Source organism: Phaenicophaeus curvirostris, chromosome 16 (assembly GCF_032191515.1).
Source record: "Phaenicophaeus curvirostris isolate KB17595 chromosome 16, BPBGC_Pcur_1.0, whole genome shotgun sequence".
In the NCBI taxonomy this organism is placed as follows: domain Eukaryota; kingdom Metazoa; phylum Chordata; class Aves; order Cuculiformes; family Cuculidae; genus Phaenicophaeus; species Phaenicophaeus curvirostris.
This window is the reverse complement of record NC_091407.1, coordinates 2131766-2149304: the sequence shown is the minus strand read 5'-3', so window position 1 is coordinate 2149304 and position 17539 is coordinate 2131766. Positions and strand designations below refer to the sequence as shown.

General features: G+C 38.9%; 1 protein-coding gene across 1 annotated transcript in view; it reads right to left on the bottom strand.

The window, feature by feature from the left end:
- Positions 1-87: 87 nt before the first annotated feature.
- VPS35L (VPS35 endosomal protein sorting factor like) overlaps positions 88-17539 on the bottom strand; it is a 45002-nt gene continuing 27550 nt past the window's right edge. The window contains exons 27-31 of the mRNA XM_069869907.1: positions 10102-10241; positions 8362-8527; positions 7291-7409; positions 1413-1559; positions 88-848 (exon numbers count right to left, since the gene is read on the bottom strand). Of these exons, the coding sequence (XP_069726008.1) occupies positions 747-848; positions 1413-1559; positions 7291-7409; positions 8362-8527; positions 10102-10241 (674 nt within the window). The 3' untranslated portion in view covers positions 88-746. The remainder of the gene's footprint in view (positions 849-1412; positions 1560-7290; positions 7410-8361; positions 8528-10101; positions 10242-17539) is intronic.

Here is a 17539-nt window from a genome sequence, read left to right as displayed (position 1 = left end):
ATAGCAGTAGATGTAACTAAATTCCACCAGGGTGAGGTGATAAATTTGTATACACAAAGAAATTCCCCCAGAACAAATAGAAGAGCTGTAAATTGTTTTATTCAGTGATAGTGTACTTTGCAAACATAGAGTACTTTGCATACATTTCCATTTTCCTGTGCAGACAGCACTTAAAGATTCCTTCCGTTTTACAAAACAGCAGTTGACTAAAATGAAAGCGTAAACCCGTCTGTGACAATGTATTGTAGAAATCAGAACAGTAACACCTCAGCCATTTTTCTCTTTTACTGGAACTGACCAAACAAATGTTGGCAGCACCCCAAAGCAGAAAGATGACTTAGTAGGATTAGTATATTGAAATACTGCTTTCTACACAGGAGAAAGAGTATTCTGCAAGTGGGATGAAGTTTGGAGGCTGTGAATTGATCCGTGCAGATTATCTTCTTCCTTTGTTGCTAAAATGACAACAGATTAAATTTCAAAAGGCTTTTGCAGCCACAGAGGTTCAAAATGCCCTTTACTGAATCTGAAACAGCATTTAAAGTAAGAACATTGTGGTAAAACTGGAAACAGAAATTCAGGTTCAGTTATTGCACTCAGAACAGTTTTACCTTTACCTGTGTCCAAGTAAATCTGTCACGGTAAGTCAAAAGTACACTAAACTCCAGCCAAAATCTAGGTCAGTGATTTCTGGCCTCGGCTACGTGCTTTCTTGTACAGCTGACTCCTTGTAGAAGAGGTGTTCATCAGGTCCTGGACTGCAGAGGAAGAAGCCGAAGAGCCAAGTCTGTGAAATGACTCATTTCAGGTTGTTTGCTTCGCCTCTTGATGTATTCTAGAGTTCTTGCCTGGGTATGAAAAGAAAGATATTTTTGAGATTTTTAGTGTCTTTGTCTTTTCTCGTTTCACAAGCCATCATTTCATCTGTATGAAGGGGTTTTAATAGACACACTCATGATTTTCCCTAAATTTCACTGGCTACATACGCACTTGTATTTCTTACTCCAGAGCTCGTTCTGTGTATCTTTCTTAAAGGCTCTAGAGCGCCCACTTCCCAAGCTTACACACACCATGCAGTTCCTACACTATCTCTTAGACAGTTTTCTGTACTGAAAAAAAGTTACAGCACCCAATATTTCCAAGTTCCTTAATGCATGAAATATATTTAAAAGCACTAGAAAGGTATTAGGAAGACACAGACCACTTGAAATAAGAGAAGCTGTTTATCATTAGGAAGCATTTAAAAAAAAAGGGTGTGTTTGGGGGGTTTTTTGTTTGGTTTTTTTTAAGAGAACAACTTATAAAGCAATTAGGTTTATTATTCAGATCAAGAAAATGTTACCATTTCCCAAATAAGGAGATGGAAAAGATCTTAAGAACTAAATTTTTCTGTGTTACCTGTTTTTCCTTACCATAGTCTTGGTGTCAGCATAGCCATGTTTCTGAGCAGTATTCCAGAGATGGACTGAAAGCTGGTTTAGTTTGTTGTTTCGTAGATCCCCATGAGCTAAAATAGTGTTAAAGAAATAGAGTGCCAACTGGGTCTGTCGCTTTAGGGCCTATAATGAAATCAAAAAAATTCCTATATTACCATGGATTCATCCCAAAACATCCAGCATAACCTCACTGGTTTCTCTGAACTCTTAGAAGTGTGAGGGGCAGATACTTGTTCTGAAACGCACAGCAATAATTACAGACACAAGAATACGGGTGTAGTTTCCATGTTCCATTCGAAATGCAATATGCAGTGATAGTCATGGATCAACCTAGGTTGCCGTAAATAAAATAATTACACAAAACTCTTACATCCACTTCGGTAGAACACGGTACGTAGCTCTGACATTTTTATAACTCGAGACTCCCTAAAATTGTGTAGAGATCACCCTCCACCAACCAACCCTGCACTTAAATCACCATGGTTATATATATATATATTTATTTTTGTTTTAGAGAGATCGTAAATCTACATTAATGCAACCTCAGCTTTTTCCAGCAGTCTATTCTACTTTTATTTATTTAACCAAAGATGGTTTTGCCCTGCTATTCTCCCACTGAAACTTTGGAGATACCAACAAATATGCACCATTTTTGCATCTGCTTTCCCTAAAACTGGTGAGGAGAACCCTCGCTTCGAGGTTACCTACCACGGAGGAGTTCTGGGGCACAGACAGTCCTGCACCAAGCTTGTGGGGTGCTACCACCCTGATTTGGGGTGAGTGGAAAACAGAAGCAATTCAAATTCTATTGCAGATTCTGCCTATTCGTACAGAATATATTTTAAAAGGCTAAAGGATTAATTGGATGCATCTGAGATGTAATACTCAATTTATATTGCTTTGCTGCATCTGTCCTTTGTTTTTTTGCTCAAGAAAGGCCACTGATAAAAGCACAGCTCCATCATACAGAGAAACCACAGCAGCACAGTAGCAGTTAAAAATGTCAGCTGAGCACCTTGATTAATGAACTTAATACTTCACTTCAGGCCTCTCAGTTCAATGCATGTTATGGTAGCTAATACAGAACATTCTAACAGGAGGTTCCAGGAAGAATGAGGCAGAGATTGAGGTAGGGGGAGTGCAGCAATCTCTGTGACTTGGCCTCTCCTGCCACGGTACCAATGCAGCCACACAACCTGGGCCCTTTCCCTAAGGAACTGAAAGGAAATTAATTTCTCCTTTCATTGCCAGCAGAAGAGAGGTCAGATGCTATTACAGAAATGGCACACACCGAGCTATCAGTCCTCCTGATAAATACAGAAAAGGAGAAAACCATGCTATTAAAGAACTAGCTAACCAGAAAAGAGGACATAGCGTGCCCCAAACCAGAAGCATCAGACTCCTACTGTATGTATGTGACCCACACAGTAGATTTGTACATGCACAACAAATCCAACATATCAAAAACCAGGCGCATGCACTCACACACGTATCTGCAATGCCCAGAGCTGCTCAAGGCCTCAAGAGAAGTTTTCTAATCACTAAACTAATTACATGAAAGTACCAAGGTGACAGCTTTTCCTGGAACAGATATCTACATTAGCAATTTTCATCCCAATAGCTCCAAATTCTGTCCTTAGTCTAAAACGACAATCATTATTCCAGGGTGTTGATCAGTACTCCCTATCAGATAGAGAAATATAATTGATCAGTCTATTCCAGTAGAATTAGCACAAAGAGCAGAAATATAACTCAAAAAGGCAATAAAAAGGAAAGCGGTTATGCATAAATGCTTAAACATTACTGTAGTATTTCTCTTGCAGGACTGACATCCTCCAGGGAAAAGCAGAGATAGAGTAGAGCCAGACAGGCCATGTTTTGCCACACAATTCACAAGCCTTCCCCCACACCATCACGTATCCTGGATTAACAAAATAACCCGGATTACCTAGATCTTATTTTTTCCCCACTGATCTTCTAATGCCTACGTGTCTTCTGCTGAACACAAACTTCAAAGAGGTTCCTAGGAATTGCTTGGAGGTTTCCTCACAAGAAGTGGGACAGTTAAATTATTAGGCAGAATGCAAAAGCAGCTGTACTCCAGTCTGAATATTAACCAGCACAGTTTTCCAGGCAGTATCAATGCAAATACAAACTCCATTCTTTAAAACGAGGATGACATTTTGACTAATTTGAAATGGGTACATCAAAAAGGATCTATAAACACATTAAAAACCTGGAAGAATGAGATGCACGCTAACTCCCATTGCATTGAAGTGGGAATAACAGACAGGACATCAGCTACCCAATGCAAAGTGCAGAGAGAGGCAGGCTCAGGTTTGCAGCTGTAAATGCCACCATGTCTGAAAACAGACAGGAAGAGTCAGACAAGGCTTCGCACGATGATGAACAGTCTGTAACGTGGCCCCGGCCTCCAACCCAAGGGAGACACCTCTGCCAGCACGCGGCCAAGCCTGCAGATGTAACTGAGACTGGATTGTGGGGGGCACTCCAGCTCACAGGGTGTATTCACAGGCAGCCAACAGAAAGCAACAGCTCGGCTATTTGGCAACCACATACATCATGGGACTAGCAATTCCCACAGCAAAAAGAATTGCCAGCCTTCTAGGCAGTGCATTTTCCATAATCTTTGGAATAATGCTGATGACACTGAAAGAAATAAGAAACTAGATCACCCCAGAACGTGATGAACTTGTGTCCTTGCCCCTCCATCAAAGTGCAAAACAACATCCAAATTTCCTACAGCATAACAATAACAAATAGGATCTTTCACAGAACGGATCACATAACATATTTCACAAAATTCTGGCAAGCAATTAAAATATTTATCCCTGACTCTTGCCAGACACCTATGTCATAAGGATTCCTTGAGCCTTCTGTTAGAAAATAATTTGTGCATTTTGATACATTGCTCCTCTAAAGGTGCGTCCAGTCTGCATCTGCTCTGATTTACCAGCTCTGACACTTCCTAACAGCCAGTCTGTGGCAGTGCAGGGCTCAGCATGAGCTATAAGGCTCCTCTAGGGTACTAAATACATCAGTCTAGGCCAAGTCTCCACACTGATACAGCATCGGTTTGCTAGTATTACCTCAACTATCTAGCCCGTAATTAATTCCAGCACCACTGATGGTGGTCTTCATGATCCTTCACTATCTAAATCTAGATATTCCTAACGAAAGCCATGACAGGCAGCCTTGGTTTTCCTTAAAAGTTCTCATGTGAAGCCTTTTGGGAACCTTTTAACATCTGTTAGTTCACTGGAAAAGACCATGAGCTGCAGGGGACAATTCTCATCACACAATTGTCCTAGTATGGGCTAACTGAAGCACCCAGCACCAGCAGCAGCTCATAAAGCTCATTTATAATCAAAGGAAATAATGATTCTATGGAAACACCAAGAACCAAGCTGCAGATAGGAAACTTACACCACAAAAGAGGATGCACGTGACCACTCCTCTGACCTCGAGATGGTCAGAAGAGAAAGCGCTTTCTTTTGCATAGAATCCTCGAAAGAGCAGTTCAGAACCACCATCTGGAGTACCACGAGTGTCAGTGACTGCTGGCTCAGGGGGCAGCAACATACTTCTTGGTTCACGCTCTCATGACCAGAAACAGTTTGAACTTCACAGAACTGTCCAGAAATGAAAATTTTCATTCAAACTTTGTAGCACAAATGAAGCATCCTCTAATATCGCAAAAAACTCACGCTGTTAACATAAGATGCATTGTTCTCTTCCAATTTGCCACATTGGTGAAAGCATTTTATTGTGAGAAAAATTTATTTTCCTTTACAGCTTTTAAAGGAAATGAACCAATAAAAACCCACTATCATCAGAGGCTTATTGATTTAATGAGCAGCCAAGCAGATGAATAATAAAAGGTCACCAGCACTGAAGCAATCCAAACACCATAGTGATTTTATGATCGGTTCTACACCAGCACAAATGGAAGTCTCTGACAATATTCTCAACGCCTCTTTCCACAGCACAACAGCATCCTCAGAAAACTATTAATTCTTATAAAACAATTTTAATGTAAATCTCTCAGACTTTTAACTCAACAAAGCACAATAAAAGCTCCCTCCCTTTCTAAATAAGTACAGACAGAGGAGTAAATTCAAGATCACAGAGGCAAAGGCAGGGCAAGGACTTATATCCATGCTGCTTAGCTTTAAATCCAGTTTTTTGTGCAACAACTGCTTTGGTGAAATAACAGAGTATCTCATTATTCAAAGTATTAAGCTTGAAAGCAGAAAAAAAGAAAAAAAAAAGCCAGATTTCAAGCCCCACAATCATCACCACCCACATAACTCCATACAGAGTCAGATGCAAAAAATCCTCAATATACAGCACACACTCCTGAAAACTCTGTTAAAAATCCCCATTTGGACATTCTTAGCCATGCACGAATGGTTGGTTTTTGCTATTGTTGATCCAGAAAAGAACTGCTATTCACAGCAGTGATGTGTACAATCAGGTAGAGGCATTTCAGCAAAGGATTTATTCAGCTTGCATCTCTACAATTGCTCAAGGAAGGATAAACAGAAGAGCAAAAGCAGAGAAAAGGCTAAACTTAGCACAGTGTCCTCCAAAGCTGTATCACTTAACACATTCGGTCTTGGCAAACACCACAGGCTATGATGCAAACAGGCTATCTAGAAAATCCCATCAAATTAATCATCCTCTGCCCTCCCATTTCAGTCTACAAGCCACAAGATTCTATCAATATACAGCAGTTTAGTGAGGGGTGATTAGGAAGCTATGGAGGAGTTCAATCGCAGATACAGGTCCATTAGCAGAACAGTAAGTTCTCTAACACTGAAAACATTAGTCACCTGCCTTATACATACAATCCATTAAGCTATACTTGATCTTTCAGAGCCTCTGAACTCCAATTAAGAAATCCAATAAGCTGCCTAGAGTCTTCCTTGTTTTATATTGAGCAAATATAACCTTGTACTAAAAAAAGGGTAAAGCGAAAACACTTTTTGCCTCCCTCTGCACCTCTCTCCTGACTTCATCCTACTGTCTGGGATCCAAAACATTTACAAATTAAAGGTAGTTTTCACTGCATTTTACCCGGTAAGAGACTCACTGGGAATTCTCATTTCATCCGTTACAGAATTGTACATCTCAGGCTACTGTTAACTTACTGGCAAGAAAATACAGTTTATTCAGAGAGAGAAAGGTGACAGCCCAGTGGAAACAACGGGAAGGATGGGCACGGAACAGATTTTAGGCATATCTATACTACAATCAAAGGAGCGACTGAGGCACTGTCTGCAGTTCTCTAGCCAAGGCCAATAATTGCAATATCAGCTTCATGGAGCCAGAAAGGCTCTCATAAGAAAAAAAAAATTATTCCACACTCATGGTATTTTCATAACCAAACTACATCAGGACTCGAGCTAGTTAATTTAAAGCTAACTCTAACCTCACTATGCTGTTCTGCAATCATCATTCTGTACTGCAGCAGAATCACATCCCGTAGTGGTGCACCAAAATCAATATCAAGGATATTGAGTACACCAGAGTAGCTTCCACCGCTTGTTAGTTCTGTGTACACTGTACAGCTAAGCAGGTAACTTCAGTCTGCATCTTAAAAATGTATCACAAGTGCCACATGCTCTCTTTCACATCATTAGGTCTTTCCACCATAAACCTACCTACATGAATGACTTACTTTTTAAATAAGTACAATTACCTAATTTCCTCTCGTCATAGGGTTTCTGAAGCTTTCTAAAAAGTCCATGCCTGGTCAAAAAGGTGGTCCATTTATCAAACTTCAAAGTAATTTTGGTTTTGTGTTGAATCAAGGTGAGTAAGAACATACCTCTTCTTTTCCAAGGGTTTTCAGATGTTCCATGATCTGTGCTACCACTGTTTCACACAGTTTATTAATTTCAGCCAGGAACTTGGAGTCTCCACCATACAGGGCATCATTGGAATCAACTGCAGAGATGAATTCAAGCTTAGGTCTGGCTAGAGAGTTATGGATTTGTTTGCTACTGAGAACACCAGCTATTTACAGAAGACCAGGTATGGAAGTTATAAAACAACCCTCCTCCATGAAACACAAACAGAACAATCTTGTTTAAGCGCCTACCACTTGGTTGCCTACTACATCTTCTTCATTTTAGGAACAAAACACTGAAAAGCTTAAAGCCAGTCCTGTGTCCTGGAGGCAGCTGGGTTAAAAAATATTTGCTAGATTTAAATGCAAAGAAACATATAATGTCAATTTTCACTTCTTCCAGAGAGACTGATTTCTGCTCCCAACAGTTTAGAAGAGCGTGGTCATCATGTTCAAAGGCAGCAGGACTGAGCCAAACTATCTGCCTTACTTAATGAAAACAACAACATTCTCAAAGGAAACTGCTTTGTTTTTTCACCCTAAAATCCCAATGGAGAGAAATTCAGAAAGTGTATTTTCAACTTCAAAGACCTTGAAGGATTTTTTGGAGGGAGAAATCTCTTGAATATTCTAAACCTGACAGAACTGTGATTTTAAACATGTGCTTTAGCCTCATTTATTTATGTTTTACTAAGAAGCTAGTTAAAAGAAATTTGTAGGTTTAAGTGTAGGTTGAAGAAAACCTTCCATCATGTAAAGTTCTAATATTTAATTGAAAAGTTTACAGTTCTAAGTATCTGCACCAAGACCATCAGGAAAAAAATTAAGTATATCCGTCTGTGCAGATTCAATTTACAGAACAGACTGTACATCTGTTTAGCTGCCACTTCCTGTGATTATTTTAAGTTACAATATCTGGACATGCAAAGGAAAAGAATCCACTCTGTAAGAACGACTACCACTGATTTTCATTAACTAGGTACACTGATAACACAATACTACAAATTCCACAGCAGAACACAAGGATCCAGAGCCACCTTCCTGTATTACCTTTATCTACATGGTAGATATAGGCTTCTTGAGTCATTGCAGACAGCAGATGCAAAACATTAGTATAAATCCTTTCTTTGTCATCGCTGTTATCCTCCCAAGTATAATCCTGGATCACATTTAGTAATCCTCGTACAAGAAATAACACTCCTTGTTCTGGATGGTCCTACAGAAAACAAACAAACAAAAAAGTCAAAACCACCACCACAGCAACCCCAAAACACAAATGGAATTATCTGTGGTCATTTGGGGGTTTAGAGTCACAATATTAGTTCTATAAAAGCAAAAAATACAGTATGATTCAAGCTGACATGCTTTGTTTTCTGGTCACGGAGGAGTAGTACAAAATTAATTGTCAGCTACTTGAAAGCTAAGCCTCTAAAATTAAACACAGCGGGTAGATTTTTTTTTTTTATTAAAATAATGTCGGTAAACCATAAAACCAAATATATTACTCATATAATTATGAGTTTCAGAAGAACACCTACACTGAGAAGTTAAAGCTGCAGACAATCAACAGCCTTTTAATATGAAAGGAATATAATTATAAAGACATCTGCTTTACATAAACTATGAATTTTTGCAGGCAGTTGTAATACTGCTTTCAGCTTATTTCAAGCTGCCAGTTGGTGCAATGACACCAACATACGCAAGACAAATCACGGTCCACTGAGAACATTTCCTTCTGATCACCTACTCTGTAAAGTACATAGAAAAAATTAGGCAAGCCAATTTCTGACTCCCGGTATCTCACTGGAAGTTATTCCTCATTACTGAATCCGAGAGGCTGGATCTCTCCCCTTCAAGCACTTGTTAATGACTAGAGTAATTTCTCTGAGCAGCATCTAGTTCTGACATAGCCTTCCTTCTGACATAGTCTAACTTCTGCAGTCAGTGGACAGGAACAACAGCAGCAATTAGCTTTTCCCTTCTCATGACGCAGCACTTCTCACTGCTGAACACACATGGCTTGGGACACTTCTTTTCACGGGAAAAAGGAGAATGCTCTAATTACGAGGACCTGGACAGCACTATACTGCATGCTGCTTCATCAAATGTACTCAAAATAAAAAGGAAGGAGAATAAAAAGCAGAGGAAACCGTAAGAGATGGCTTAGTGAGGAGGGACAACCTACTTTCTCCAAAAACATGTGAATAAACTTCAAACTTTCCCCACACGTCCCCCTCTCAGAGGGGGCCAGAGCTGTTAACAGAGGGAAGCAAAAGCTTTTTTAGGGTTCCTCTGCAGTGAAATCTTGTGAGTCAGAAACCTATCTTTCTTCTCTACAGTCAATAAAATACATCAGCTATTAAACACATTAAGTAAAATACATCAGTTTTACCTTAGATCTTCTAGATTAGTTTACAATTTTTCCTCATCTTTTAGCTACAGCTGAAAATACAGGATGGAAAATTACATAATATCCATGTAATACCGATATCTTCTTTTCTGTGAAGATCTAGTAAAACAGTAAATTCTATTTGCACAAATAAATGATGGCAAGATTTCACCCTACCCTAAATCCCACTGAGTGCACAGTGCTACTGAGAGTTGCAATGCTGTATCTCCACTTCCAAACAACTATTCCGCCTCCTCATTTTGTATTGGAGTTATTTCGCAGTCAATGAGTAGATTGCTTCAGCTTACTCACAGAAAACTAATCACTGCATCTCCCACTCCCTAAAGCCCAGCCAAATGGTCTACTAGCCTATGTCCTATTCACACACACACACAACTTACCGGGACAACTAATAATGTGGAAAAAAAATTACAAAGGAATTCCAGGAGGAAGGCATCAGAAGGTCTCATCTTTCCATCTATGCTGATCATTTTTGGCACGTCGGGAACAAGGCTCACTGCAGCTTTGAAAAAGGCATCAGCTACAAAATAAAAATGTAGTTGCTGTATTATCACCCCTACTGCGATGGCAGTGCCGGTAATCCAACAATTGCTTCCAGTTTGTTTCAAATACACTACAGAAAATGAACGTATGCTTAACGGCAAAGAATCTCAGGACTCAGCAGTCAAGATACGTGGTAATTCAAGGGATGCTGGTTTTCCAGAAGAAGTTCACACAACACTCAAGACTTCTGAAATCATAATTCTTCCCCATTGCTTAGTATGAGGACATCATTGTTTCAAATATATTGCATACATCATAAAGAAGACTTAGTTCACAATTCAAAATAGACTTATCTAAAGAAATGCTTATGCCAGGAGAATAGAGGATCCAAAATGGGGGGAAAAGCAGATTAGATCTCACTAACTTCTTAATGAATTAATTCACAGAGTTTGCCAAAGTTATAAGGAAGTATGGATAACTTCATTTCTTCAAGTATTTACAGTCATTAAAAGTAAAATATTGATATAATACCAGACCCTGAGGCATTGCTGGTTACCTAGACAAAATTTTCTTTCCAAGAATCACAATACTGGAATTGCAGAAGTTTATTATTCCTCAGTTTATTAAGTTAATATTCAGAAAACAAAACCAACTCCTAGATACACTAAGAGTCTTCAAAAAATTTCTGACAGCAACATTCTTTTGCACTTTCTTGGCTGCATTTCAAAATATCCAAAATCCCACTGAAGGTGTTCAGCCATATACTTCAGAGCATCCTTCAGAATTAATACTGTATCTTTATGTTACAGGAACAGAGCCTGAGGCCATGAAATCAAATTTGAGCAAAAAGAGAAAAAGAGAAATCTTGGTGAAAGCCAAGAGGTGTGACACGGCTGGGCCAGAGATACCTCTGAAGGCACGCATGGGCATTTCCAGAAGCACAGCTTGCTCTGGAAAAATTCATTTGAGCACATGAGATTCCAAGCAAATTTGCTAAATATAGTACCAACTGATATCCAATTTAAGCTTATGAGGAATACCAGGGAAACATGTGCTCTGGAAAAACTGTAATTCTTCCGACTCTTATTTCTTTTCAGCACATGAGTACTTAAGCAAGCCCTTCTGAACTTGTCAGTGTATATAATGCATTCAAACATCACAGTTCCTTTCATTCGGCACATTTATTCTGAGGTGAAATAATCTGTTTTATACATTTCAAGCAACATATAAAATTTACACTGCTATCTGAAAGGAAAATAAGTAATCTTTGAGCTTTATTAGAGTAAGGAAAGCAGCAGCAGATGTTCATTTTAGCATCGCTGTCACTTCCACAGTTGTCTCAGCAGGAAAAAAAGTGCATGCCCCACATCACCATATAATCAAAACATGTGACCAGACAAATAAAAAAAACTGTGCCTCAGAAAATAGTCTGCATACCAGCATATTCACGTCTGTGTAGAGAATACTCCCACCTTCTAAAATTATTTCATAATGGGACAGGAATGATCTATGCAGCAATCAGTCTCTGCAATGAAAGAGAAAAGCTGCAAAGTACCTCACCTTATTTCACTGCCTGCTCTCCCAGCAATCACAGCCCTAAACACTCTCCTCTAAATGTTTGCCTTAGCACAAAACAGAAACCTCTTATCTTTGCTATGAATAACTGCAATTTAATTCAATCTGCTCTTCTTGACCTCCCGCTGTTGCTCTGAATGAGAGCTGCCCTCTCATATGGTTGAGCACCTCCAGAGACATGGTCTCCCTCCCTAACCTGCCAGCAGGAGCCACGTGCCCAGCTCCTCTTCAGGTGGCAGCTGGTGGCAATGAGAAGAGACCCATCCCCACCGCAGCCGGCTGACCAGGTCCTGCCCTCACAGCAACAAGCTCCTCTATGCTACCATCTTTTTCCTTCTTACCCTGTCACATGGCTGCTGCTTTCCTGCCATCTCCATGGGGTTGCTGTCCTCTCGCCCCCGCGCAGGGTTGTGTTTGCAAGACCCCCTGCAATGCTCCCTTACTGCTGCTGCAGCAGCACTTGCCCCCACACTTTTAATTCTTCTTCCTTGCCTCGTTTCCCCTGCCCTCCACAAAGCAGCAAGGCAAAGCAAAAAAAACAATAAAGCATAAAAGCAGTTAGCTGCATTTTCTGTTAAAGGCATAGATATTTTACTTAGGTACATCCAGAAGTACTGGCAAAGGAGAACATGTTCATCCTGCTACCAACTCAGCCAATCTATGCTAACCACAAAAACGGTTCTTATGCTGGAACAGTAAAAAAACATTCATCCAAGGTATATGTCCTTTGTAAGAAGCAAAAATAAGGTAAATTCACATTAATGCAAAGGTTTTATTAGAGACTGCAGAAAACTAACTGTCCTCCAAACACCAACCCCCTATTCATTTGTCGAGGTGTCAGAGTATGCTCTGAGTTTGGAGGAAAAGCTGACTAAATGGGCTGTCACAAAGTGCTGACTACTTTCTAAAGTATGAAGTAAGCATCGGTATTTAATTCTGAATTACACTAATGATGAGGTTATGCAACAGTGCTTTCTCTATACCATTTAAAAGTCAATTTATAAAGCTATTGCTGTACAGATGCTTTAAGAGAAAACCACACACCAGCTTTTCCTAGCTCCAAAAGGTATAAGGAATCACTTAAAAAGCACCAAAAACCACAATGACATTACATTCTTGAGCAAAAAATGATAAAAAAAGATTTTAAAAGATTCTTCCAAAAAAGATGCTGTTGTGTTATCTGCCTAAAGTACAATACTGCTTCTAAAGTGAGTGACTGCTAAGTTGGATAAGGGGAGAGCGGCCCGCACATTACAACAAATCATCATGATAAAGTCTTCCCAGACTGCTGTTAATATCTTGTGCAGTGCTCCGAACATGACATACTTCATGCTTCGCTAAATTTATCCTTTAACAGCAGCTCCTTCATTTTTGTTGACCATAATCCTATAAATCTTTCCCTCGAGCATACATGCTGACCTTCAGGCTATGAACACTAACCGTCTTGGATATTCAGGTTAGCACTTCCAGTAATACTCTCCTCCAGGAAAAGCGAGTGAAAACGGTGTTGAATGTTTTGTTAGTGTCAATATTCATGATGGTTCACATACATATTTAAATATACATAAACACAAATATATGTACCTCCATATATTTCTGTGTCTCAATTTCTCTATACAAAAAATGTAGCTTATGTTATATTTGCTGCATCTATGACAGCCAATTAAACTAATTTCAGATTTCAGGCAAACAACCAAGAAGGAACAAAGCTATTAGCGATGGGAAAACAATTAAGCTCCTTAACTCTGCCTTCAAAGAGCAAATGGGAGGGAGTCTGACATACCCACACAAACTATTTTTAGTCACAGATACAATTACACAAGACTAAGTCCACCCAAAGGACAAAACCAGAGACCTTACAGTCTTCTGCATTCCACATCACCTTCACATCCTACAACACTGTCAAACCTATTTTAATACTCTTTTTTGCTTCCACGTCAACGTATGCTGGAAATTTAATGAAGCCTTCTATTCCAATGAAAAACATTAATCGGAAACAATCATGAGGGTTTTTGTTGCACTTCTGTCGTTGCTACATGAAGTAACACAATACTATTTCACCAATCAAGCATTGCAAACATTTGGAAGTCTTTTCTTTACATTGGTGAGGTCACTGCGAGAGTTATGCCACATTGTTGAAATGTGTTTTCCCCTTGAGCTATTGAACGTTCTCCATCTTAAAAAGATTTATTTGAAATAACAAAGATGAAATAAGAAAATGAATGCACTGCTGCTTGGTGAAGTGGAATGTACTATATTATAATCCATACTACGAATTAGCTGCAGGTAAAAAGGTAATTATGTGGATGAAGCTTGCTAGTACTAGTTTTAAGAATAGCTTGATTACAGATTGCCAGCAAGGGCTTAATACTGCCAGATAGAGACAGAGGTGGAGGGAAAGATTTGTACAGGCAGATCATACAGTAAGAACAAGAACATTGTATACAAGGTATTCTATTTTTAAACTTTTATCAGTAAATGCAACACATACCATTCCACTTCCCCAAAAAGCCCCTCAGCTTTCCTCTCTAAAGTCCATGCAACTCCTAAGGACTGTGAGATAAAGTATTGCCAGGAGTCTTTAAGGAGAGCTCTAGTAGTAGTTCTGGAAATTTTGAAATAATAAATGCTATAGTTCAATCCTATAGTTTCCCCTGGTTATTTTGAGGTATAAAAAAAACCCAAAATCAAAACAGCAGACACATGGATAAACATGATGCAACACTGAAGACTCAATATGTTTTTCGCTGAGAAAGATCATTCCTCAGAAGTCTCTCAAGCTTTCTAAAGAACCAGCAAGTTTGTGTTTGAAAGTGACTCAGCCAATGCAAATATTTATATTTTTAAAAATCATTTAACAATTTTCCTCATGCTAAATGCTCTTAAATCAACTAAGCTGACAAAAGACAAGGAGAAAAGTCCTCCTAAGGATTCATAACTTAATAAGGGATGGGAGGGAGGGGGAAAGGAAAAAGAATAATAAGTTTTTACAGCAGAGCAAAACAACTGCTGTGTTCCCTAAGGTTTATCAGAGACATGTCCTTACAATGAGCTGGGAGGTGAAAACTTTCGCAGACTAGTCTGGAACATGACTGCAAAGCATCACAGATGGATCTCATCTTTCCAAGCAACAAAGCAGCAGATGAAATCTAATATTAGTAAGGTATGCGAGGAAAGAAATAGCCCTTGCTATAACTATAGAAAGATAAGATCTAAATAGGCTATTTACACTTACGAAAGATTTTGGAATCATTATAGATGGTTTCCTGAAAACTACATCCTAAACAGCTGTTGAGAAGGCAAGGCAATTATAAGAATCAGTAGGACAGTAATGGAAACCTGAGGTATTGTATCATTGATAGAGCTGTTTTGCATTTACACCGGATACAGTCCTGATCCTCCCATTCCCAAAAGGGAAAAGATTTAAAATAGTGCTAAAGCACAGAACCACTTCTTTATTAGAAAAGACTGGACTGATACAGATTCTTCAGGGACTTAGCAACTCCAACATCTCATCAGCAGTAGGAAGAAAGCAAACCAAGAATGAATGAATTTTTTGCAGCATCGCCAGTTATAAGCAGATTAGTTGTGGCTCTCCAGTTGCTGGCAGTTTGTCAGTGCGATCCTCAGAAAAGCAAACTTTATTTACTATTATGACCCACACATCCTCTTCATAAAAAGAGCAGTCTTTTAAATTTCACTTACCTACCACAATAGGTAATTTTAATCCTTTTTCAAGTTAGACATATTGGCAATTTAGAGAAATATTCCTACAGGCAACAGAAGTCTATCCTGTGAAATTCAATTCTGTTACATGTTTAAGTGAAAACTCAACCCATAGAAATAGCTGGACTCCCTGTAGGAACTTATAATTTAAAATAATCCAAGAATCTAACTCGCTAAAAACAACAGCTGGGATCTTAAAAGAGAAACTGCATGCACATGCACACACACATGCCCCACTACTGACCGAGCTATCAGATCAAGTACATTACCTTTTGGTTTTATTTCGCTTCCCAATTTTAAACTGATTAATTCCAATCAGCATGAAATAAAGGTTACACACAAGGCACAATTTCACTTCCTAGCCTAATGCTGTCATTAACTGCACACTGCTAAAACTTCACTTCATGCTGCATTGGTTTTAGTAGATCAGTGTCTAATTGGCATCAGATAACTCAGTTAACTGACTGGATTTAAATCTGCTGTTAGGAATTAATCTCTAGTTCTTATACACATGGAATGCATTCAGTCAAGATACACATTAAACTGTGGTAAAAGTAACTTTCAAGGACATGTTATCTGACGACAATACATCAGAATACACAAAGACAGTTCACATACAATGTCCCAGGATTGGTGTCACTGCTTCCTAACTGGTTAACATGTGCTAAATTATTCATGCAAGTGATATGTCTCTGAATACAAATTATGCTCAAAATAGCTCCCCTGTGGAAGCAAAGAAGTGTATAAAACCAAAACCTTGGTAAACAAAGTGAGTTACTGAACACCAGAGTTTTGCACATGCTTAATTTCAGCAAAAGCTGAGACAGACCAAAGGCTCTGTTGCTTGTGGGTCTAAAATTCAGTGAGTGGTTAGTAAGTATGCATGTTAAAGAATGAGTTAATACTTTGCATATACCTGCTACCTTGAAAGATTTCAGAAAGGGGATCCTATACGTAGTTCAGTGAGTGCACTGTGTACCTGTCAAAAAACAGCCATGCACATTTATAAGCTCCTACACTGAAATGAAAAATCTGGACAACTGTTTGGGCCCATGAGTCTCACTCTGCAAAGACTTGATTCACAAAAACAGTGGCAGAGCAGTTTATAAATTGAAAGATTATTAAATCACAGAATAGCCCAACATGGGCAGGGTGTAGTCCTCAAGGACAGAATATTACAGAAAAACTGCTTTGGATTTGCTTCCAGCAAGAAATGCACTGCAACAATAACAAAAACTGATACAAAGGGTAAGGTAAGCTGGGCAATTAAACAAAACACCACAGGAAGAAAAAGCAAGTCCATTTTAGGTAAACACTTTTATCTACAGAGAAACTGCACAATAACAGACTTTGCAGATCTTTTATTTTCACAACGTACTTTGACACAACAGCCAGCTTTACTCTAAATCCCTCTGCTTTGCTATACGGGCAGCATCAGATTCAAAACAAAGAAATGCAACAGTCACTCTGCACTATAAAGTCTTAATCAGCATCCTAAGTCAGCTTGTTTGTGCAGCTGGAACATACTGGTAAATGCAGAGCTCGGAAAACGAGCTCTTGTGAAGAAGCGCAGTGCTAAAACAAAGAATTAATAGCCACACAAAAGATGTTGCAAAGTAATCCAATTTATTTCTCTCACAGCTACACTAAAAACATGTAAAAGAAAAGCATTTGTCCCTAGAAAACAGGCATGTAAAGTCAGAATTAAAATTGCAAAAGAAAGTAGAATAACATAACTTGAAAAACGAGAAGAAATATACTACAAAAATGTATGAGAAGACTATAAGAATGGGTAACTGCCTTCCATCTGTGATAGTAACAAGACCATATTAAACAGTGATACAGACCAAATGCTCATTCTGGTGCCAGACCAGCCCCGATTATTCTCCCAAACCCACTTTTTGTCAGAACTTCCAGTTACTTAAGACTGAGCTAACGGGATGGCTAGTAATTATATTCAGGGTCTGGCTCAGTCAATAATTCAGACCAAAAAAAAAGAAAAATACATTTTTCATTCTTCATATTACCTGATAT